This window comes from Bubalus kerabau, chromosome 22 (assembly GCF_029407905.1).
Source record: "Bubalus kerabau isolate K-KA32 ecotype Philippines breed swamp buffalo chromosome 22, PCC_UOA_SB_1v2, whole genome shotgun sequence".
Classification (NCBI taxonomy): Eukaryota; Metazoa; Chordata; class Mammalia; order Artiodactyla; family Bovidae; genus Bubalus; species Bubalus kerabau.
This window is the reverse complement of record NC_073645.1, coordinates 45,768,459-45,785,042: the sequence shown is the minus strand read 5'-3', so window position 1 is coordinate 45,785,042 and position 16,584 is coordinate 45,768,459. Positions and strand designations below refer to the sequence as shown.

Genomic DNA, 16,584 nt, shown 5'->3' with positions numbered 1-16,584 from the left:
ATCCATCATGCACTTCTATAGCCATCCCACCCCCACCGTGAACTTACACTTACTGAGTTTTCAGAGTGTATTTCATATCATTTATTGCTTTTCCCTCAACCCTCATGATCTTGCTTTGCCAAGTATGAATTTATTCAAAACAAACTCTATTGGTGAGAAAGACAAGTCTGCTCACCTGCTATCTACTTACCCTCCCATCAGACAGATTCTTTGCTCCTTACTTGTACTTACTAGATTACAAACTTTTTTCATATCACTAACACTATTGGAGACCATCTATCTTGTGGGTGTTTTTATCCACCATCGGAGAAGGCAATGGCACCCCACTCCAGTACTCTTGCCTGGAAAATCCCATGGGCGGAGGAGCTATCTCAGGTTTTCAAACTGCCTCTTATAGTTGGAAATTCAGTTGTTTGATTGGAAAATTGGAAATACAGTCGGAAAATCAGTTTGATTCTTAAGAATTTCACAGTGGACGTCTTCATTTCTGTGTCATTGTGCATGTCCAAAAATATTGGGTGAATTATGGGATTATTCTTAAATTAGATGATGGTACAAAAGACCCTGATGCTGGTAAAGATTGAAGGCAGGAGGAGAAGGGGACGATAGAGGTTGAGATGGTTGGATGGCATCACCAATTCAATGGACATGAGTTTGAGCAAACTCCAGGAGATGGTGAAGGACAGGGAAGCCTGGTGTGATGCAGTCCATGGGGTCGCAGAGTCGGACACAACTGAGCAATTGAACAATATCAAGAGGTGGGATTGCTGGTGGGAAAGCAGTGTGTGTTTTCCAGGTGGGTCCAGAGAAAACATGAAGGCCTCCCAGTGTGGGACCCGGGCCCCCTTCTGTGGCTCATTCATCCTGGGGTGGCGATCACAGGGCCCGCCCACTGCCGCCGGGGTCCTGCTGGGCTTTGCTGAGCTCACTGCGTCTGCAGACACAGACCCAGGCAGGGGACCATGAGGCCAGCTTTGTGCCTGGTTGCTCAGCACGGCCTCTCTCTGCTTGCTTTAAAGGGCAGGGTCACGGTTTCTCTCTGAGGGCAGGAATTCATCTATTGTCGGTTGAGGGCAAAGGGCAGCCTGTGAGAGTCTCATGAAATAAATATTTTCCTGTGAAGTTATTCTTGGTGTGTGTGTTTGAAGACAGGTCCTGGGGGCAATTTAAACACAAAGACAGAGTTACAGTGTGAAATCTGGACGGGTTTCAAGTATGGCCTTGGAATGGTTCTATTTTCCAACCCCAAATATTTAGGGCCGTTTTTCTTCTAGAAGTTACTTAGCAGTCTGCCCGGAGGGGAGCTGGCCTTTGTACATGCCACTGGTGGTGGTCACCTCTGAGGTCCTGGGGTGGCTCAGGGGTCCCCACGGCCATGTGGGTAGGTGAGTCTTGCTCAGTTGCCTTGCTGTCAACATGGTTCCTTTGTGCAAGTTAATGAGGCCAGAGGCAGAGGTGACCCAACCAAGTCAGTCACTCAGCCCAGCATGACTTTGTGCTGGTAATGCAACCGCCCAGCATCTGTTCTTCCCAAAACTCTTGTTTATGAAAAATTCATTTACCTTTGCTTCTGCTTCTCTTTGTTCTGTCCTCACTGTCTTCCTGCAAACCCTCAGGTTGGGGCAGAGGAAGGGGAAGATGCTTTTTAAGTCTTCATGAATAATGTTTCTAGAAATTTTGAACTAGAACATGAGTTACCCTATACATGACCAACTCATTAGCAAAGACCCTGATGCTGGGAAGGATTAAAGGCAGGAAGAAAAGGGGATGACAGAGGGCGAGATGGTTGGATGGCATCACTGATTCAATGGACGTGAGTTTGAGCAAACTCTGGGAGATGGTGAAGGACAGGGAAGCCTGACATGCTGCATGCTGACATGCAAAGAGTCGGACACGGCTGAGTGACTGAACAACAGCAATAACAAAAAAACTCAAAACTAACGGAAAAGGAGGAGGGTTGTTTAATGGTTGTAGTTTCAGTTTTGTAAGATGAAAATGTTCTAGAGATCTGTTTCTACAACAGTGTGAATATATGTAATGCTACTCAACTATACTCTTGAGCATGGTTAATCAGAGGGTTTCCTGGACTCGGGCGAGCAGCCTGGTGGAGATGCCGTGAGGTGGGGTTATATGAGATGGGGCAGAAGATAAGCATGGATGATGGCTCGTCGCAGGTGCTGCGAGGTCAGGTTACACAAGATGGGGCGGAAGATACACGAACGTCAGGCTGCCCCCTCCTTGGAGCCACGTGGAGCTGTGGGTTTGATGCTTTCACTGACAGTAATGACCTGGGATCAGGGGCCACGTCTCCCCTTGCTCCTCTTGGAGTGACCTTGTCGTAACAACAGTCACACGGGGTTGGACAAGCACAGCTTCTTCTCATTAGGGAGCCGAGCACCTTGCAGAAGGGGTTTGGTGCTGTTTGCACTGCTGCCAGGGCATCTCTGCTCAGGCTCTCTGTTGAGGTATCAGGGCTTAGGGTGACCATAAGGCCGTGAGTGACAGCGAAAGTGTTAGTCACTCAGTCGCGTCTGACTCTGTGTGACCCCATGGATTGTAGCCTGCCAGCTCCTCTGTCCTTGGGATTCTCCAGGCAAGAATACTGGAGTGGGTTGCCATGCCTTCCTCCAGGGGGTTTTCCCTACCCAGGCACTGAACCCAGGTCTCCTGCCTTGCAGACAGGGAAGCCATAGGTAGTGGGCGTTTCCTTGGGTGAGGGGCTGGCCTCGTGGCAGGGAAGGAAGAGGGCTGCGGTGGCTGCATTCCTCGTGTCCTGTTAGTCCTCAGAGAGCACTTTGAGGTCAGCCATTGTTTTCCTTTTTAAATGAGGTGAAACTGATGTAACATGGAGTTAAGCATTTTAAAGCATACAGTTCACTGCTGCTTAGTGTATTCACAAGATGGATGGTGTGATCGCTGGCTCTCTCTGGTTTCAGAACTTCGTCATGGACCTCAAAACACCCTGGACTCACTGAGTAATCACTCTGGAATTCCTTCCTCCATCTCTGGGTAACCTCTAATCTGCAGTGTCTGTGGAGTCACCTGTTCTGGATAAAGCGTATCATGAGCTCAGGGACTGCAGATAGCAGTGGGCCCCTGGTCCAGCAAAGGTAGCCTTTCCTCTCCCAGTTGAGAACTCCCTCCCATCAAGCAAGATCCCAGCCCCCAGAGCAGCAAACAGCTGAGCAGAATGGTCCAAGAGCTGGGGTGTCCCCTTGGATGTCCACTAATGGGGTTTCTTCTGCGACTATGACCGTCCTGTGGAGTGAGCTGGTGCTGGATTTGGGAGAAGAGCATGTGTCCACGTCAGTGAGGAGCCAGGGATGTTCAGGGTGTGCAGTCATTTCCAGAGCTGCCATAACTCAGTACCAGGAAGTGGGTGGCTTTGGATAACAGAGTTATCATCTCAGTTCTGGAGGCGAGGAGTCCAAGATCAAGGTGTAGCTAGGCGGTTTCTTTGAGAGGCCGAGCGACGGCGTCTGTTCCTGCCTCCCCCGTGGGCTGCTGTGGTTTGCTGTCTGATTCTGATGCTCCTCAGCTTGTGGGCGCCTCGCCCCCGTTGCCGCTTGCATCATTACATGGTCTCCCCGAGTGCTTCTCTCTGTGCGCACCTTTCTGCTTTGGATAGACACAGTCCTAATGGAATGGGGCCCACCCTAAGCACCTCATTTATACCCGATGAGCCCTGTGAAACCCCTCTCTTCAAATAAGGTCATGTTCTAAGGTCCTGGGGGTCAGGACTCCAACATATCTCTTTGGGGTGGGGACATCACTCAACCCAAAACGGGCTGAATGAGTAGACTTGTTGGGATGGAGCAGGATTTTGAGTCGTGGAGTAAGAGAAGTGAAGGAGGGAGGAGGTTGTAGACTCCACGATCCCCATCTGGAGTGAGTTTATTCCTGTACCTAAGGTGTTCCAGAAGGAATAAGCTGGTTTTCAGTACATCTGATGCATGAAGCCAGCCACATGAAAGGAAGCAGGAGGCTGATTCTCCAAGGCACCATCTGTGAGAATAAGGTCTTGCAGACTGAATCAGGACTTCTGTTTCAAACGCTGGAAGTCCTACTCAAATTTGCTGAAGTGAGCAGGGGGAGTAAAGGAAAATTTTAGTTCACAGGAATAAAAGTTCCAGAGGTAGATGTGACTCTGGCTTCAGGCAAGAAAGGGTCGACAATCTCGGGGTCTTCTTGGTGCAGTCAGGGCTCCCCTCCTCACCAGCTTGCAGGCAGGGAGCTTGGCCACTAACACCCCGAGCTCATCCACCATGTGAATTGACTCCGGCAGGAGGCCCTCCTCCTATGGCTCTGGAGGGAAAATCATCTTATGAGCCCAGCTTGTATCCTGGGATCATCTCTGAGCCAGTGGCTGTGGCCAGAACATGTGTATTTTCATGGGCTGGACCTGGGTCACATGCCCATCCCCGTGAGTGTTGGGCAAGGCTGTTCCATCAGAAGCATCTGGGATAGATTCTGCACAGGAGATAGGGATTCTTTTATCCGCAGAAGAAAAAAGAGGACAGTGGGTTTGGCTGAATAACAGGGTGTGCCTGCAGACTCTGGGCCCCAGGGTGGGGCAGCTGAGTTTGGTTCTCACTTACCTACAGTGTTGAGCTCCTAAGAGGGTCTCCGTAAAACTTAATCCAATCAGAATAAGCGGACAAGCAAAGAAGTATTTGTACAAAAGGTGGAAGGTGGAAAGTTGTGAAAAATGCTCACCTGGGGTTCCAAGACAATTCTGCAACTTGGACCCATATCCTCAGACAAATTGGTTAGTCTCAGGGAAGGAAGGAAGGAATTACCAAACATGAAGATATTTCATATGTACAGTTCTGGGCTTTTCTTCAGTCCTTTTTAAGAACCTTGAAGGCATAACTTGTGTTTGAAGACAAAAGGGGCATTTCAAAAAGAGTTTTAGAAAGAGGTTCTGGGGACTTGGAGGGTGGTGAATAGCTCTTAGGAATCAGCTTGTGGGTATATTCAGGGTCAAGTCATGTGAAAAATGTGCTTTACCTTGACTTTGAAACCGACAAGTTTGAAAATCAAAGGGCAGGTGGCTTGCCAGAGAATGCAGTCAGCCTGCCCTCCCCAAAGGAGAAAGCTTGGAACAGAACTGGGGGCCTTTGCTAAACCTGAGATGCTTTTGCTTCTTTTCTGAACAGAATACCAGCTTGCTGTCCACCTCCCCCATCCTCACCCCCTGCATACATTATTTGCTTCTAATAGTGTTACTGGAAACCCTTTTGTGATCATTAAAAGCCGCCTTTTTGGCCTTCGGGTCTGTGTGTGGTTTTCAACCTGCTGCCAGCCTTTAAGGGAACCCCTGGTTCGACGTGGCAGTCACACCCTGCGGCCATGGGATGCAGACAGGTAGCCAGCTCAGGTGATCTCACTGTGTAATATTGCTGGCAGTGTCCTCAGTACTTTAACATGGTGCTTGTCAAACTTCTGGATTTTCTAAAATCGTGCATTCTGATTCAGTAGGCGTAGGCTGGATCTTGTAAGCAGCTGGTGTTGCTGGTCTTGGCCTTGTTTGGTGGCATGAATTGGGACTCTCTGCTCCTGGCCCCACTGGGAGCAAGTGATCCTCCTTCCATCACCTGCCATGGCCACCACCTGCAAATTGTCCTTGGAGCCACTTGGATCAGATGCCTGCTATGGTTCTAGCTTTGCTCACGTGGTTCCTGAGTTCGTAGGTTGACCTGTCTCTCTACATTGTAAGGAGACCTAAGCTGTTGAGGATTCCTGGCTGCATGGAGATGGAGGTGGAGGTCGTGAGCCTGGCTGAGGCTCTGTAGATCTTGCAACTTTTTGTCAGGTCAGGAAGGAGTCCTTAGAGCCCACGGGATGGTCCTTTCCCCCTTATCCTTCTTCTAGCTCTTCCTGCTCCCTCTTCCCTCCTTTCTTCTGAGTGTTCTTTGTTTTTTGGAATTATATAAGCAGTATCAGCTTATAAGAATGAAAGAAAGAAGTCAGTGTATACAGAAGAGAATCAAGTCAAGAATAGACGTCTCCTCCCCAGTCCCCAGAGGTCACCACTGTTAACGCATCCTGATCATGCCTGTTCGGGTGCTTTGGCTTCAGCAGCAGAAGCACAGCGCCCACTGGCTTAGCAGTTCAGGAAATTCTTTATCTCACGTGACTGAAAGTCCCAGAGGAGGTTGATGGGGATCTAGGGTTGGTTCACTCGGTAACTACTGAGGTTGTCTTCTCACTCTCTCCTCTCTGCCAGTAAAGGTCTTCCCTTCAGTCCGGACTAGTAAGAGTGGCCAGGGGTGCTGTGCTCTGATTGGCTTAGACCAGTCATGTTGTACCCCTGCAGCTGAGGGCATGAAGTCAGTTTCCTAGAAGTGGAGAAGCGGGGATTCCCAACAACACAGGGCTCCTGTTAGGAAGGATGGAAGCGGACTGCATGTTGGGTGAGCAACTGATAGTGTCCGCCACACTTCCAAAAATTTCCATGCGGTTGTGATGTTCATTCATGAATTCATTCATTCATTCACTATCCCTTCCTTCATTTAGTGTGACAGTTTGCCAGACACTAACAATTTTATATTATTAATATATTATATATAGTACATATATTATAATAAATTGTTAATAGCAACTTATTAACATTGTTAATAAAATAACAATGGCATCACCAACTCAATGGACAGGAATTTGAGCAAGCTCTGGGAGATGGTGAAGGACAGGGAAGCCTGGCGTGCTGCAGTCCGTGGGGTCACAATGAATCACACATGACTGAGCGACTGAACGACAAATACTAACAATGAAATCAGTGAGGGAGGCACCACTGTTCCCCTGTTTATGGGTGAAAACACTAAGGAACAACTGCCCTAGTGACTTATCCGAGGTCACGCAGCTCATGAGTTTACAAGAGCAGAGACTGGCAGCCAGGCATTCTGGCTCCAGGTCTGTGCTTTCCCCACTAGGTTGGTTCTGACTCTTAAAATGCTTCTTGAAATTTGGCTCTTTCACCTCTGTGTGAATGCTAGAAGCTGGAGGTTGGGCTATGTCCCCACATGAATCAGGCCCCTAACAGAGCCTCCATAAGTAAAGGAATGATGTGGATGAATTCAAAACCATATTTCTGTCCCTAGATCCGAATAACTATTATCACCGGCGGAATGAAATGACCACCACCGATGACCTAGATTTTAAGCACCACAACTATAAGGAGATGCGCCAGGTAAGACTCAGGTTTGTCAGAGGGAAATCTGTCTTGTGGCCAGGAGCATACAGGTTTTTGTGTTTCTGTGGTTTGTTGAGGCCACACTTAATCTTGTGGTTTCAAGGTTAAGAATGCCTTGTTGGGGTTGAGGGCGCCCAGAGGAAGCCTCTCTTTCCAGCAGGTGGTTGAAGCAGAATTCGAACCCAAACTTTCTGATTTAGTACTGTAGCTCTTCCTCCCACACTGTTGGTGGGAAGTTGGTGCAGCCACTCAAGAAAACAGTATGAAGTTTCCTTCAAAAACTAAAAATAGAGCTATACCGTATGACCCAGCAATCCCATACCTGGGTATGTATTCAGAGAAAATGAAAATTTTAATTTGAAAAGATTCATGTGTCCCAATGTTCATAGCCATGTGTTCATCAACAGATGACTGGCTTTAAAATGGAATATTAGCCGTAAAAAAAGAATGAGCATTGCCATTTGCACCAACATGGATGAATTAAGAAAAAATTATCCTTACTGAAGTAAGTCTGGCAGAGAAAGGCAAATGTTATGACACCATTTATATATGGAATCTAAAAAATAACACAAACGATTTTATATGCAAAATAGACTCACAGACATAGAGAACAAACTGTGGTTACTAAGGGAGAAAGGAAGGGTTGGAAGGATGCATTAGGAGTGTGGAATTAGCAGATCCAAATTACCGTATGTAAAACAGATAAGCAACGGGATTTACTGGATAGCACAGGGAGTTACAGTCAGTATCTTGTAATGATCTATAGTGGAAAATAACATATACATTTTATATATATATATAAGTGAATCACTTTGTTGTACTCCTAAAACTAACATGCTATTGTAAGTCAAGTATACTTTAATTAAAAAGATACTGTAGTTCTGAAGAATCACTGTGGGCTTGAGAGGTAACACTGGTTCAAGGACATTAGTCATGTGCAGAGCGGAAGAAGAAAAAGAATCTAGAACAACACTAGAGATGGTAATAGCAGGAAGCTCTCACACAGCACCTCCATCTATTTCCCTCCATTAGGAATTTACGTGTGTTAACCTGGTCAGTCTCTATAACTGCCCTGGGAGTGCAAGATTATTGTTGTCCTTATCTTACTGATGGAGAAACGGAGTCACTGAGGGAATATATAACACCCCCTTGTTATTCTGATTCTCTGATTTTCAGTGTTAGAATCACTGGAAGAAATCTGAAAAAATACCTATACTTGAAACCTGCCTCAGGCCAATTGAAGTAGAATCCTTAGGAAAAGGGACTGGGGATCTAAAGTTTTAATGAAAGCTCTGCTTGCGATTCTAATATGCAGGGAGGTTTCAGAACAGCTGGTTGATACCTTTATGGCTATTAGTGCTTTAGTAATGTTAGGAGGAAAAGACATTACAGATAAGATTGTCCTCAAACATAGATACAGAAACAAGGTACTCCAGAAATAAGTCAGAAAGAGGAAAGCAAATATCATACACTGTATGATAAATATATATGGAATCTAGAAAAGTGGTACTGATGAACCTATTTGCAGGGCAGGAATAGAGACTCAATAGAGAACAGACTTACAGACACAGTGGAGAAGAAGAGGGTGGGACGAATTGAGAGAGTAGCATTGAAACATACACATTACCATGTGGGAAATAGACAGGTGGTGGGAAGCTGCTGTATAATACAGGGAGTCCAGGCTGGTGCTCCGTGACAGCCTGGATGGATGGGATGTTGTGGGAGGTGGATGGGAGGTCCAAGAGGAATGGGACATGTGTATACCTGCGGCTGATTCGAGTTGATGTACGGCAGAAACCAGCACAGCATTGTAAAGCAATTATCCTCCAATTAAAAATAAAAATATGAAAAAAGAAAAGTAATTAAAAAAATAAACATCTCCACGATAATTAAAAACAAAATAAGAAAGAAAGAAACCGGGTACTCCTGAGCTGTTGACAGCATTTGCACACTGGGTGTGGAAGGGAGAGTGGATCAAGCATTTAGTAGGAGGGGCTGAAGCAGCAGCCCAGCGCTGTCATGCTTTGTCTGAAACCCCTGTTCAGCATTCCCCCAGCCTCGTGCTAGAAAGCCCAGGGAAGTGCTGGCAAGTGGAGAAGTCCTTAGATATCGAAGGATCTGCCCAAAGAGACAGAGCAGAGAAATAGACTCACAAAGGTGTTTAAGGAACAAGTGTTCACCAAATGCCAAGAGAGCATGGCTCAAAGCAAGGGCTCAGAGGTGCCAAGGGAGGGAGCCAGCCTCCGCACGAGGACAGGAGACTTCCCTGAGGTCGGAGCAATTAGGCTGCGCCACATGGGCCCTCTGCCTCAACACAGGGAATCAACAAACCCGGGTTCATCCTGATGTCATTTAATCTGAGATCCTCACACACAGCTTCCAGACACCTGTCAGCACAGATGTGGAGGTGGGACATGCTAAGGAGATTGTCTTGCCGTCTGGCTCTGCAGAAGCGAGGCTAACAGGCTCAGACTTGAGTCTGTGAGTCATCCCTGCCACTCTCCATCTTCGGGTGTTGATGTGACTCCGCTCAACCTTCCGTTTTATGAAGCATTTGTGTCTTGACTCAGCTTTGCTCAGTGGGCATTACAGGACATCTTTGTGCCCAGAAATTAGGCAAATATCAACTCAGCTGGTACAGTTAATGTCAAAAGCAACCCATCTAAATGCATTGTAAAATGAGCTCACTGCACAGAGAGTCTGGTATCTTTAAACAGTCGTCCCACATGGAGAATGAGGGCTCCTCTCATATGAAAGAGCTAATGGCTGTGCTTCATTACCCTGAGGGACTCTGGTCCTCGTCATTTGGTAGATATCAGAGCTAAGAGGAACCTGGGAAGGCAACCGGCCCCTGCAGGGGACAGTGGGTGACCACTCTGAGGTTCCTGGACCCCGCAACTGGAAACTGTCTTGGGGGGGGCCATCTATCAATCCCGAAGTGTTCAGGCCAGAAGTGGCTTGCCATTTGGATTCCTGGCTACTGGGGGTGGGAGAGAAGCCAGCACTCTTAGCGATACCCTGTAGGGAGTCTGCTAAACAACTGCAGAAATCTTTCTACTTCAAGCGGGGGGACAATGTTAGTTTATCCTAGTATTGAGAGAGACATCTGCAAAAAACATAAAAATGAGAAGCAGACTCAGGAGCAGGGAGTGAAAAGAGAAAACAGAACAGCTGTTGCTTTGGAGGGGAAAATCATGAGAATGTGAGCGACTCGTGGGGGAATTCTTTCTGGAGCCCTGGCTTATAAGACACTGTGCTCCCCACAAGGGAGCCCCCAGGGGGCTTGGGATGGGAGCGGGGCAGGGGAGCGAGGAGGCTGGAGGCAGTCAGGCGAACACTGATACTGTGAGGCAGAGTGAGTTAATTGCTCTGAGCACTGAGAGGACTTCACACCTCGTGTAACCATTTATAGTCGCTTAGTCATCTCTGTCTGCATGGACATTTACCTTTCGCCTTCATTTGGGACCATGAGGGCAGACACTCAATCGTCTTAAATCCATAAAGTGTATGGGATTTGTTGCGGGAAGATATGTGGGGGACAGGAGGGAGAGGTGGCTGGCGTCGTTGGCCGTGGTTGGGAAGGGATGGGGTTGCAGGTGAGGTCAGCTGTGGTCCAGGGCCTGTGGCCAGAAGAGACAGAAGGAGGTGGGGGGGTCCCAGCAGCAAGGACAGGGGAGCAGGACCATGGAGGTGGGAGGGTTGGCACTCCACCAACTCTCTTCTGGTTTTGATTTCCAGGGCAGCTAAGGATGGTCCTGGGCAGCAGGCTGTGGGACCGCTGAGCTCTTGACCATGGGGGTGGTGATGGTGAAAGCAAGCCAGGGCAGGACCACAGGCAAGCCCAGCTTCGCGCCCATGGGACACCTCCTGCATTGGCTGTCTCTGGAATTCCTCCCTCTGGAATTCCTTTTCACTTGATCTGGACAAAGCAAATGCGTTAAGATGATAGAAGAGGACTTTTTCTCTTCTCACGTCTTTCTTTATTTTTTTTTAAATCTATTGGATAAACAACATTGGATCCATATCAAATGCAAACCAAAAATCTCAAGGTTAATCCTCCATGAACCCATGGCTTTCATCCCCACTCTATTTCTCTCCAGGGTTTGCGTTTCTATGTTCACAGAATTCATGCAGTTTTGATCAGACTATGGTTAGCCGCTTTGCCCGGATTGTCTCACGTCATGTAGGATCATTAGCCATGTCTCATGCTGGCTTCGTAATTGTCATTGAAATGCTGCAGGACGAATCGATTTCCTCAGCTCCCGTCCTGCTCTGGAGCTTCAGGACAGCACCACGCTTGTAATGAGCAGCGAGCGGATGAAACAGGCTACAGCCAGTGCCACCATGCCCGTAACTTGCCACTGTTTATGAGAATTTCCTCTGATGTATCCCTAGAAACTGAATTACCAGGGAAGGGGCTATTTCTTCTGTCTCCTTCAGGACAAGAGGGAAACAACAGAGATGGGGGGATTCAGTAGCTCCCAGGATATGATTTATTCAGAGATGAGGAAACAGAGTCTTGAGGATAATGAACATCTTACAAAAGCCACCTCTCTCGAGGATAATGTTTCCCTACTGGCCCTTTCTAGACACTTTTCCTAATTACCCATTATATTAAAAACTAAGGAATAAGATTTTGTTGGGTAAGGTTGCACTTTGGAGGGTCATAAAGCTTGTAAGAGCTAAGATTTTTAGCCCCCGGAGAACCAGTTTTCACTTCCTTTGGGGTGATGTCACCCTTGTTGAGGATGCATGCTTTTAAGGCCATCAGGAAAATTCTCTCTTCCTCTCACTTTAAACTTCAAGACCCAAACATTTACCAGTAAGACTCAAACTCCAGAATGTCCTTTTTGACTCTTTTCAGGAATAAGCAAGATGGATCACCAGCTGAGTCTTAGATGGTGCCTGTGGCCCCCAGAGAAACGTTTCCCCGCATTGCAGGGGCCCACCAGGCTTGGTGGCTCAGATGGTGACGAATCCACCTACAATGCAGGAGAGCTGAGTTTGATCCCTGAGTTCGGAAGATCCTTTAGAGAAGGAAATGACAACCCACTCCTGTATTCTTGCCTGGAGAATAGAGGAGCCTGGTGGGCTACAGTCCATGGGGTTGCAGAGTCTGACACGACTGAGCGACTTTCACTCACACTTCCTAAAGGGAGTCTCCAAATGCCCGTATTCTTGTTCCAGTCTGTAGGAAAGACACTTGTGATATCAAAACACTGAGAGGAAAACCTGACTGGTATAAAAATACTGCAGTGGTGTGTGGAGGATGAAGAGGTGACTCTGATGACTCACGGTCGAGAGTCATCCCATCCTGAGATGCTGTGTCCCTGGCTGACTGCTTATCCTAGGGAATATGCCGTTTGTCTTTTTTTTTTCAATGTCAAGGTGGAGATTTCCAGCACAGGGTGGCCCGGTTCTCAGGCAGCTCTTTGAAAGGGGAAGGAGGGTAGGCATTAAATTTCAGCCAGGCTTTGTGCTGATCACCTAGTTAAGGATGAGCCGAGTGGCTCTGTGTCTGCAGAACCGGTCACTGATCTGAACGCAGGACAGGGGACCACCGGCTGACCGGGATTTGGGGAGGTCCACACTGGTAGCAGAGAATGACTGTGTGGTCAGCAGGGACAGGTATGCGAGACCCGATCAGACAGTGCTTGTACCGGGGCCATCCTCCAGAACGGTCCCATATAGAGCAGACAAAGGAGGTGGCAGAGTTGATTTTGATTGCTTTACTCCTTCATGGACAGAGTGCTGGCAAAGTAATGCTCAAAATCTTCCAAGCTAGGCCTCAGCAGTACATGAACCAAGAACGTCCAGATGTTCAAGCTGGATTTAGAAAAGACAGAGGAAGCAGAGATCAAAGTGCCAACATCTGATGTATCATAGAAAAAGCAAGAGAATTCCAGAAAAACATCTACTTCTGCTTCATTGACTATGCTAAAGACTTTGCATGGATTACAGTAAACTCTGGAACATTCTTAAAGAGATGGGAATACCAGACCACCTTACCTGTCTCCTGAGAAACCTGTATGCAGGTCAAGAAGCAACAGTTAGAACCGGACGTGGAACAACAGACTGGTTCCAAATCAGGAAAAGAGTATATTGTCACCCTGCTTATTTAACTTATGTGCAGAGTACATCATGTGAAATGCTGGACTGGATGAAGCACAAACTGGAATCAAGATTGCCGGGAGAAATATTAATAACCTCAGATATGCAGATGACACCACCCTTATGGCATAAAACAAAGAGGAACTGAAGAGCCTCTTGATGAAGGTGAAAGAGGAGAATGAAAAAGCTGGCTTAAACTCAACATTCAAAAAGATCATGGCATCCGGTCCCATCACTTTATGGCAAATAGATGAGGAAACAATGGAAACAGTGACAGACTATTTATTTGGGCTCCAGAATCACTGTGGATGGTGACTGCAGCCATGAAATTAAAAGATGCTTGCTTCTTGGAAGAAAAGCAATGGCAAACCTAGACAATGTATTAAAAAGAAGAGACATTACTTTGCCAACAAAAATCCGTATGGTCAAAGCTATGGTTTTTCCGGTAGTCATGTATGGATGTGAGAGTTGGACTGTGAAGAAGGCTGAGTGCCAAAGAATTGATGCTTTTGAACTGTGGTGTTGGAGAAGACTCTTGAGAGACCTTTGGACTGCAAAGAGATCCAATCAGTCAATCCTAAAGGAAATCAACCCTGCAAATTCATTTGAAGGACTGATGCTGAAGCTGCAGTATATTGGCCTGATGCGAAGAGCCAACTCACTGGAAAAGATGATGCTGGGAAAGATTGAAGGCAGGAGGAGAAGGGGATGACAGAGGACAAGATGGTTGGATGGCATCACCAACTTCAATGGACATGAGTCTGAGCAAGCTACGGAAGATGGTGGAGGACAGGGAAGCCTGGCATGCTGCAGTGCAAGGGGTCATGAAGAGTTGGACACGACTGAGTGACCGAACAACAACAACAATGACAACCTGGACAGATAAGGACCCATGAGTCCAAAGCCCTGGCTCCACCTGGTTCTAGATGGGTGACCTCGGGCAAACCCCTCAATGGTCTCTCTGAGCCTCAGTCTCCATATCTGTAGAATGGGTTCAGGCCCCTTTGATTACCTACTTCAATTATCTACGTCATTGGTGTTTGTCATGATAAGACTCAGTAGAGAAATAGAACTTGCTGTGACTAATGACATCAATACCGAGTCTCTTATTAAAACTTGGTGCCACGCCTCCATGGCTCCTGTTCAGCCCTGCGGTGTGTATTCCTCATAGTGAGAGTTGTGATGCTAGATCAACCTTGCTTGCGTGTGGTTTCTCCATGGATGGTGGGTTTCCATCTCTGCCATGGTTGGACAAGAGTCCTTTACAGTCGTCTTTCTCTTTCTCTCACCTAGATATAAAAACACAAAGTGAGTTATCATAAATCAAAGTATGTTTCCCCCTCACGGGAGTGGTGAGAAAATCAGACCTTGAATGCCTGACCAGGGCTGCAGTTGTAAAACCTCGTAGGTGCATAATGAGAGCCAAGCTCCAGCAGCAATGAATCCTCCGCTCCTTTAGGGATGCCCCCCCAGTGCCCGGCGATTGCCCTCCACACATCAGTGCAGAATGCAAGAAAGGCAAGAAATGCAAAGAAATTGCAGAATGCAAGAAAGGCAAACCAGTGTGATGTCACTGCACTCCGATAGAAGTTCTACCTGATACCATTTTTCCAGTTCTCGTAGCTTTCAACCTACTATAACGTTTGCAGCAGATTTGTCTATGTACAATTTACCAGGACATTTTATAGATCGTTTGGCTGATAGGAATGATTTGAAAGGTGCATCGAGCACGTGCAGGCCCACGCTGCCCCTCTGTGAGCCACGCCCTTGCTCTATCACCGCTGGCCCAGCTCCTGCTCAGCTTGAACAAGGATGGAGCTCTCCCTGGTGGGCACACACCCAGGCTGGGATGCCCTTGCTCACTGCTTGCATGGTACCCAAGCTTCCCTCTTGGTCTGTAAAACTCATGTACCCTCCTGATGCCACCATGGGGAAGTGTGGCTGGTCTGGTGCCTGGCAGGAATGTCCTTTGAATCAGAGCTTCTTTCCCTTGGGGATGGCACAGGGGTTTCACACAGAGAGAGTCAAAGCAACTTACCAGCTTACCCACAGGTTCCCGCTCAGAGAGGGAGGCGTGGCAACCTCTGGTGGGTGTGTCTCTGTCCTTCACCCCTGTCATTAGCAGACCCTCATCCCCTCCTCTGGAAGCTTGTCTGACAAGCTCAACTATCAAAGCAAAATTCAAGAAATGGCATGTATGTATTTGACTTTTCTGTGGAAGCCTGTGTCCCCCACCCTCTCACAGCATGGCTCCCATTACCTCATGCCCCTTACTTGGCACCAGTGAAATGGCGATGGTCCAACTCTGTCTGCTGCCGTGCTGTGGGCTCCAGGAGGGCAGAGCAGCCTGATGTCATAAATGCTCATTAAAGTATAAGACAACATGATGTTCAGTAATAAATACTTATTTAGGCAAGTGATTCCCTGGTGGGTCAGGAAGATCCCCTGGAGAAGGAAATGGCAACCCATTCCAGTACTCTTGCCTAGAACATCCGATGGATGGAGGAGCCTGGTGGGCTACAGTTCATGGGGTCTTGAAGAGTTGGACACGACTGAGCGACTTCACTTCACCACTTTAGGCAGGGCTATGGCTGCCCACTCCAGTATTCTTGCCTGGGAAATCCCATGGACAGAAGAGCCTGGCAGGTTACAGTCAATGGGGTTGAAAAGAGTCGGACAGGACTTGGGGACTAAACCACTACCACCACCATAGAGAGAAAAGGCTGTCTTTAGGTAATAAAGCCACCAAGGGAGGTGATACCACCACCCAGGAGGGTGATAAACACAAGCCAGAGGTGCTGGGGGACAGGGCAGGGGGAGCAGAAGGGGAACTGTCCAGGCAGGGCGAGAGCACGGTGTACGGGAGGGTGGGGCTGTGCAGGGGGCCGTGGGAGGGGGTTGTGCAGGAGGCCGTGGGAGGGGGCTGTCTCCTCGAGAGCTCTGCCCGCTACGGCGCACAGCCGTCATGGCTCAGAGCCGTAAATTCATCTTATTTTGCAGTTGATGAAGGTCGTGAATGAAATGTGCCCCAACATCACGAGGATTTACAACATTGGCAAGAGCCACCAGGGCCTGAAGCTGTACGCTGTGGAGATCTCCGACCACCCCGGGGAGCACGAAGTTGGTGAGGCTGCCCGTCTGCAGTGCCCTGGCCCTTCGAGTCTGGTGCTTTCTTAAAGAGCGAGGCAGAGGTCACTCTGAGAACATTCATGAAGCAGGGCAGGAGCTGGCCATGCACCCACTCTCGCAGACAGGTTCTGCCAGCTTTGGTTCTGTGTAGT

The 16,584-nt window shown here is 47.9% G+C and overlaps 1 protein-coding gene across 1 annotated transcript in view; it reads left to right on the top strand.

Annotated features, from left to right (window-relative positions):
• CPXM2 (carboxypeptidase X, M14 family member 2) overlaps positions 1-16,584 on the top strand; it is a 132,911-nt gene that overhangs the window by 92,168 nt on the left and 24,159 nt on the right. The window contains exons 7-8 of the mRNA XM_055560145.1: positions 7,101-7,189; positions 16,304-16,427. Of these exons, the coding sequence (XP_055416120.1) occupies positions 7,101-7,189; positions 16,304-16,427 (213 nt within the window). The remainder of the gene's footprint in view (positions 1-7,100; positions 7,190-16,303; positions 16,428-16,584) is intronic.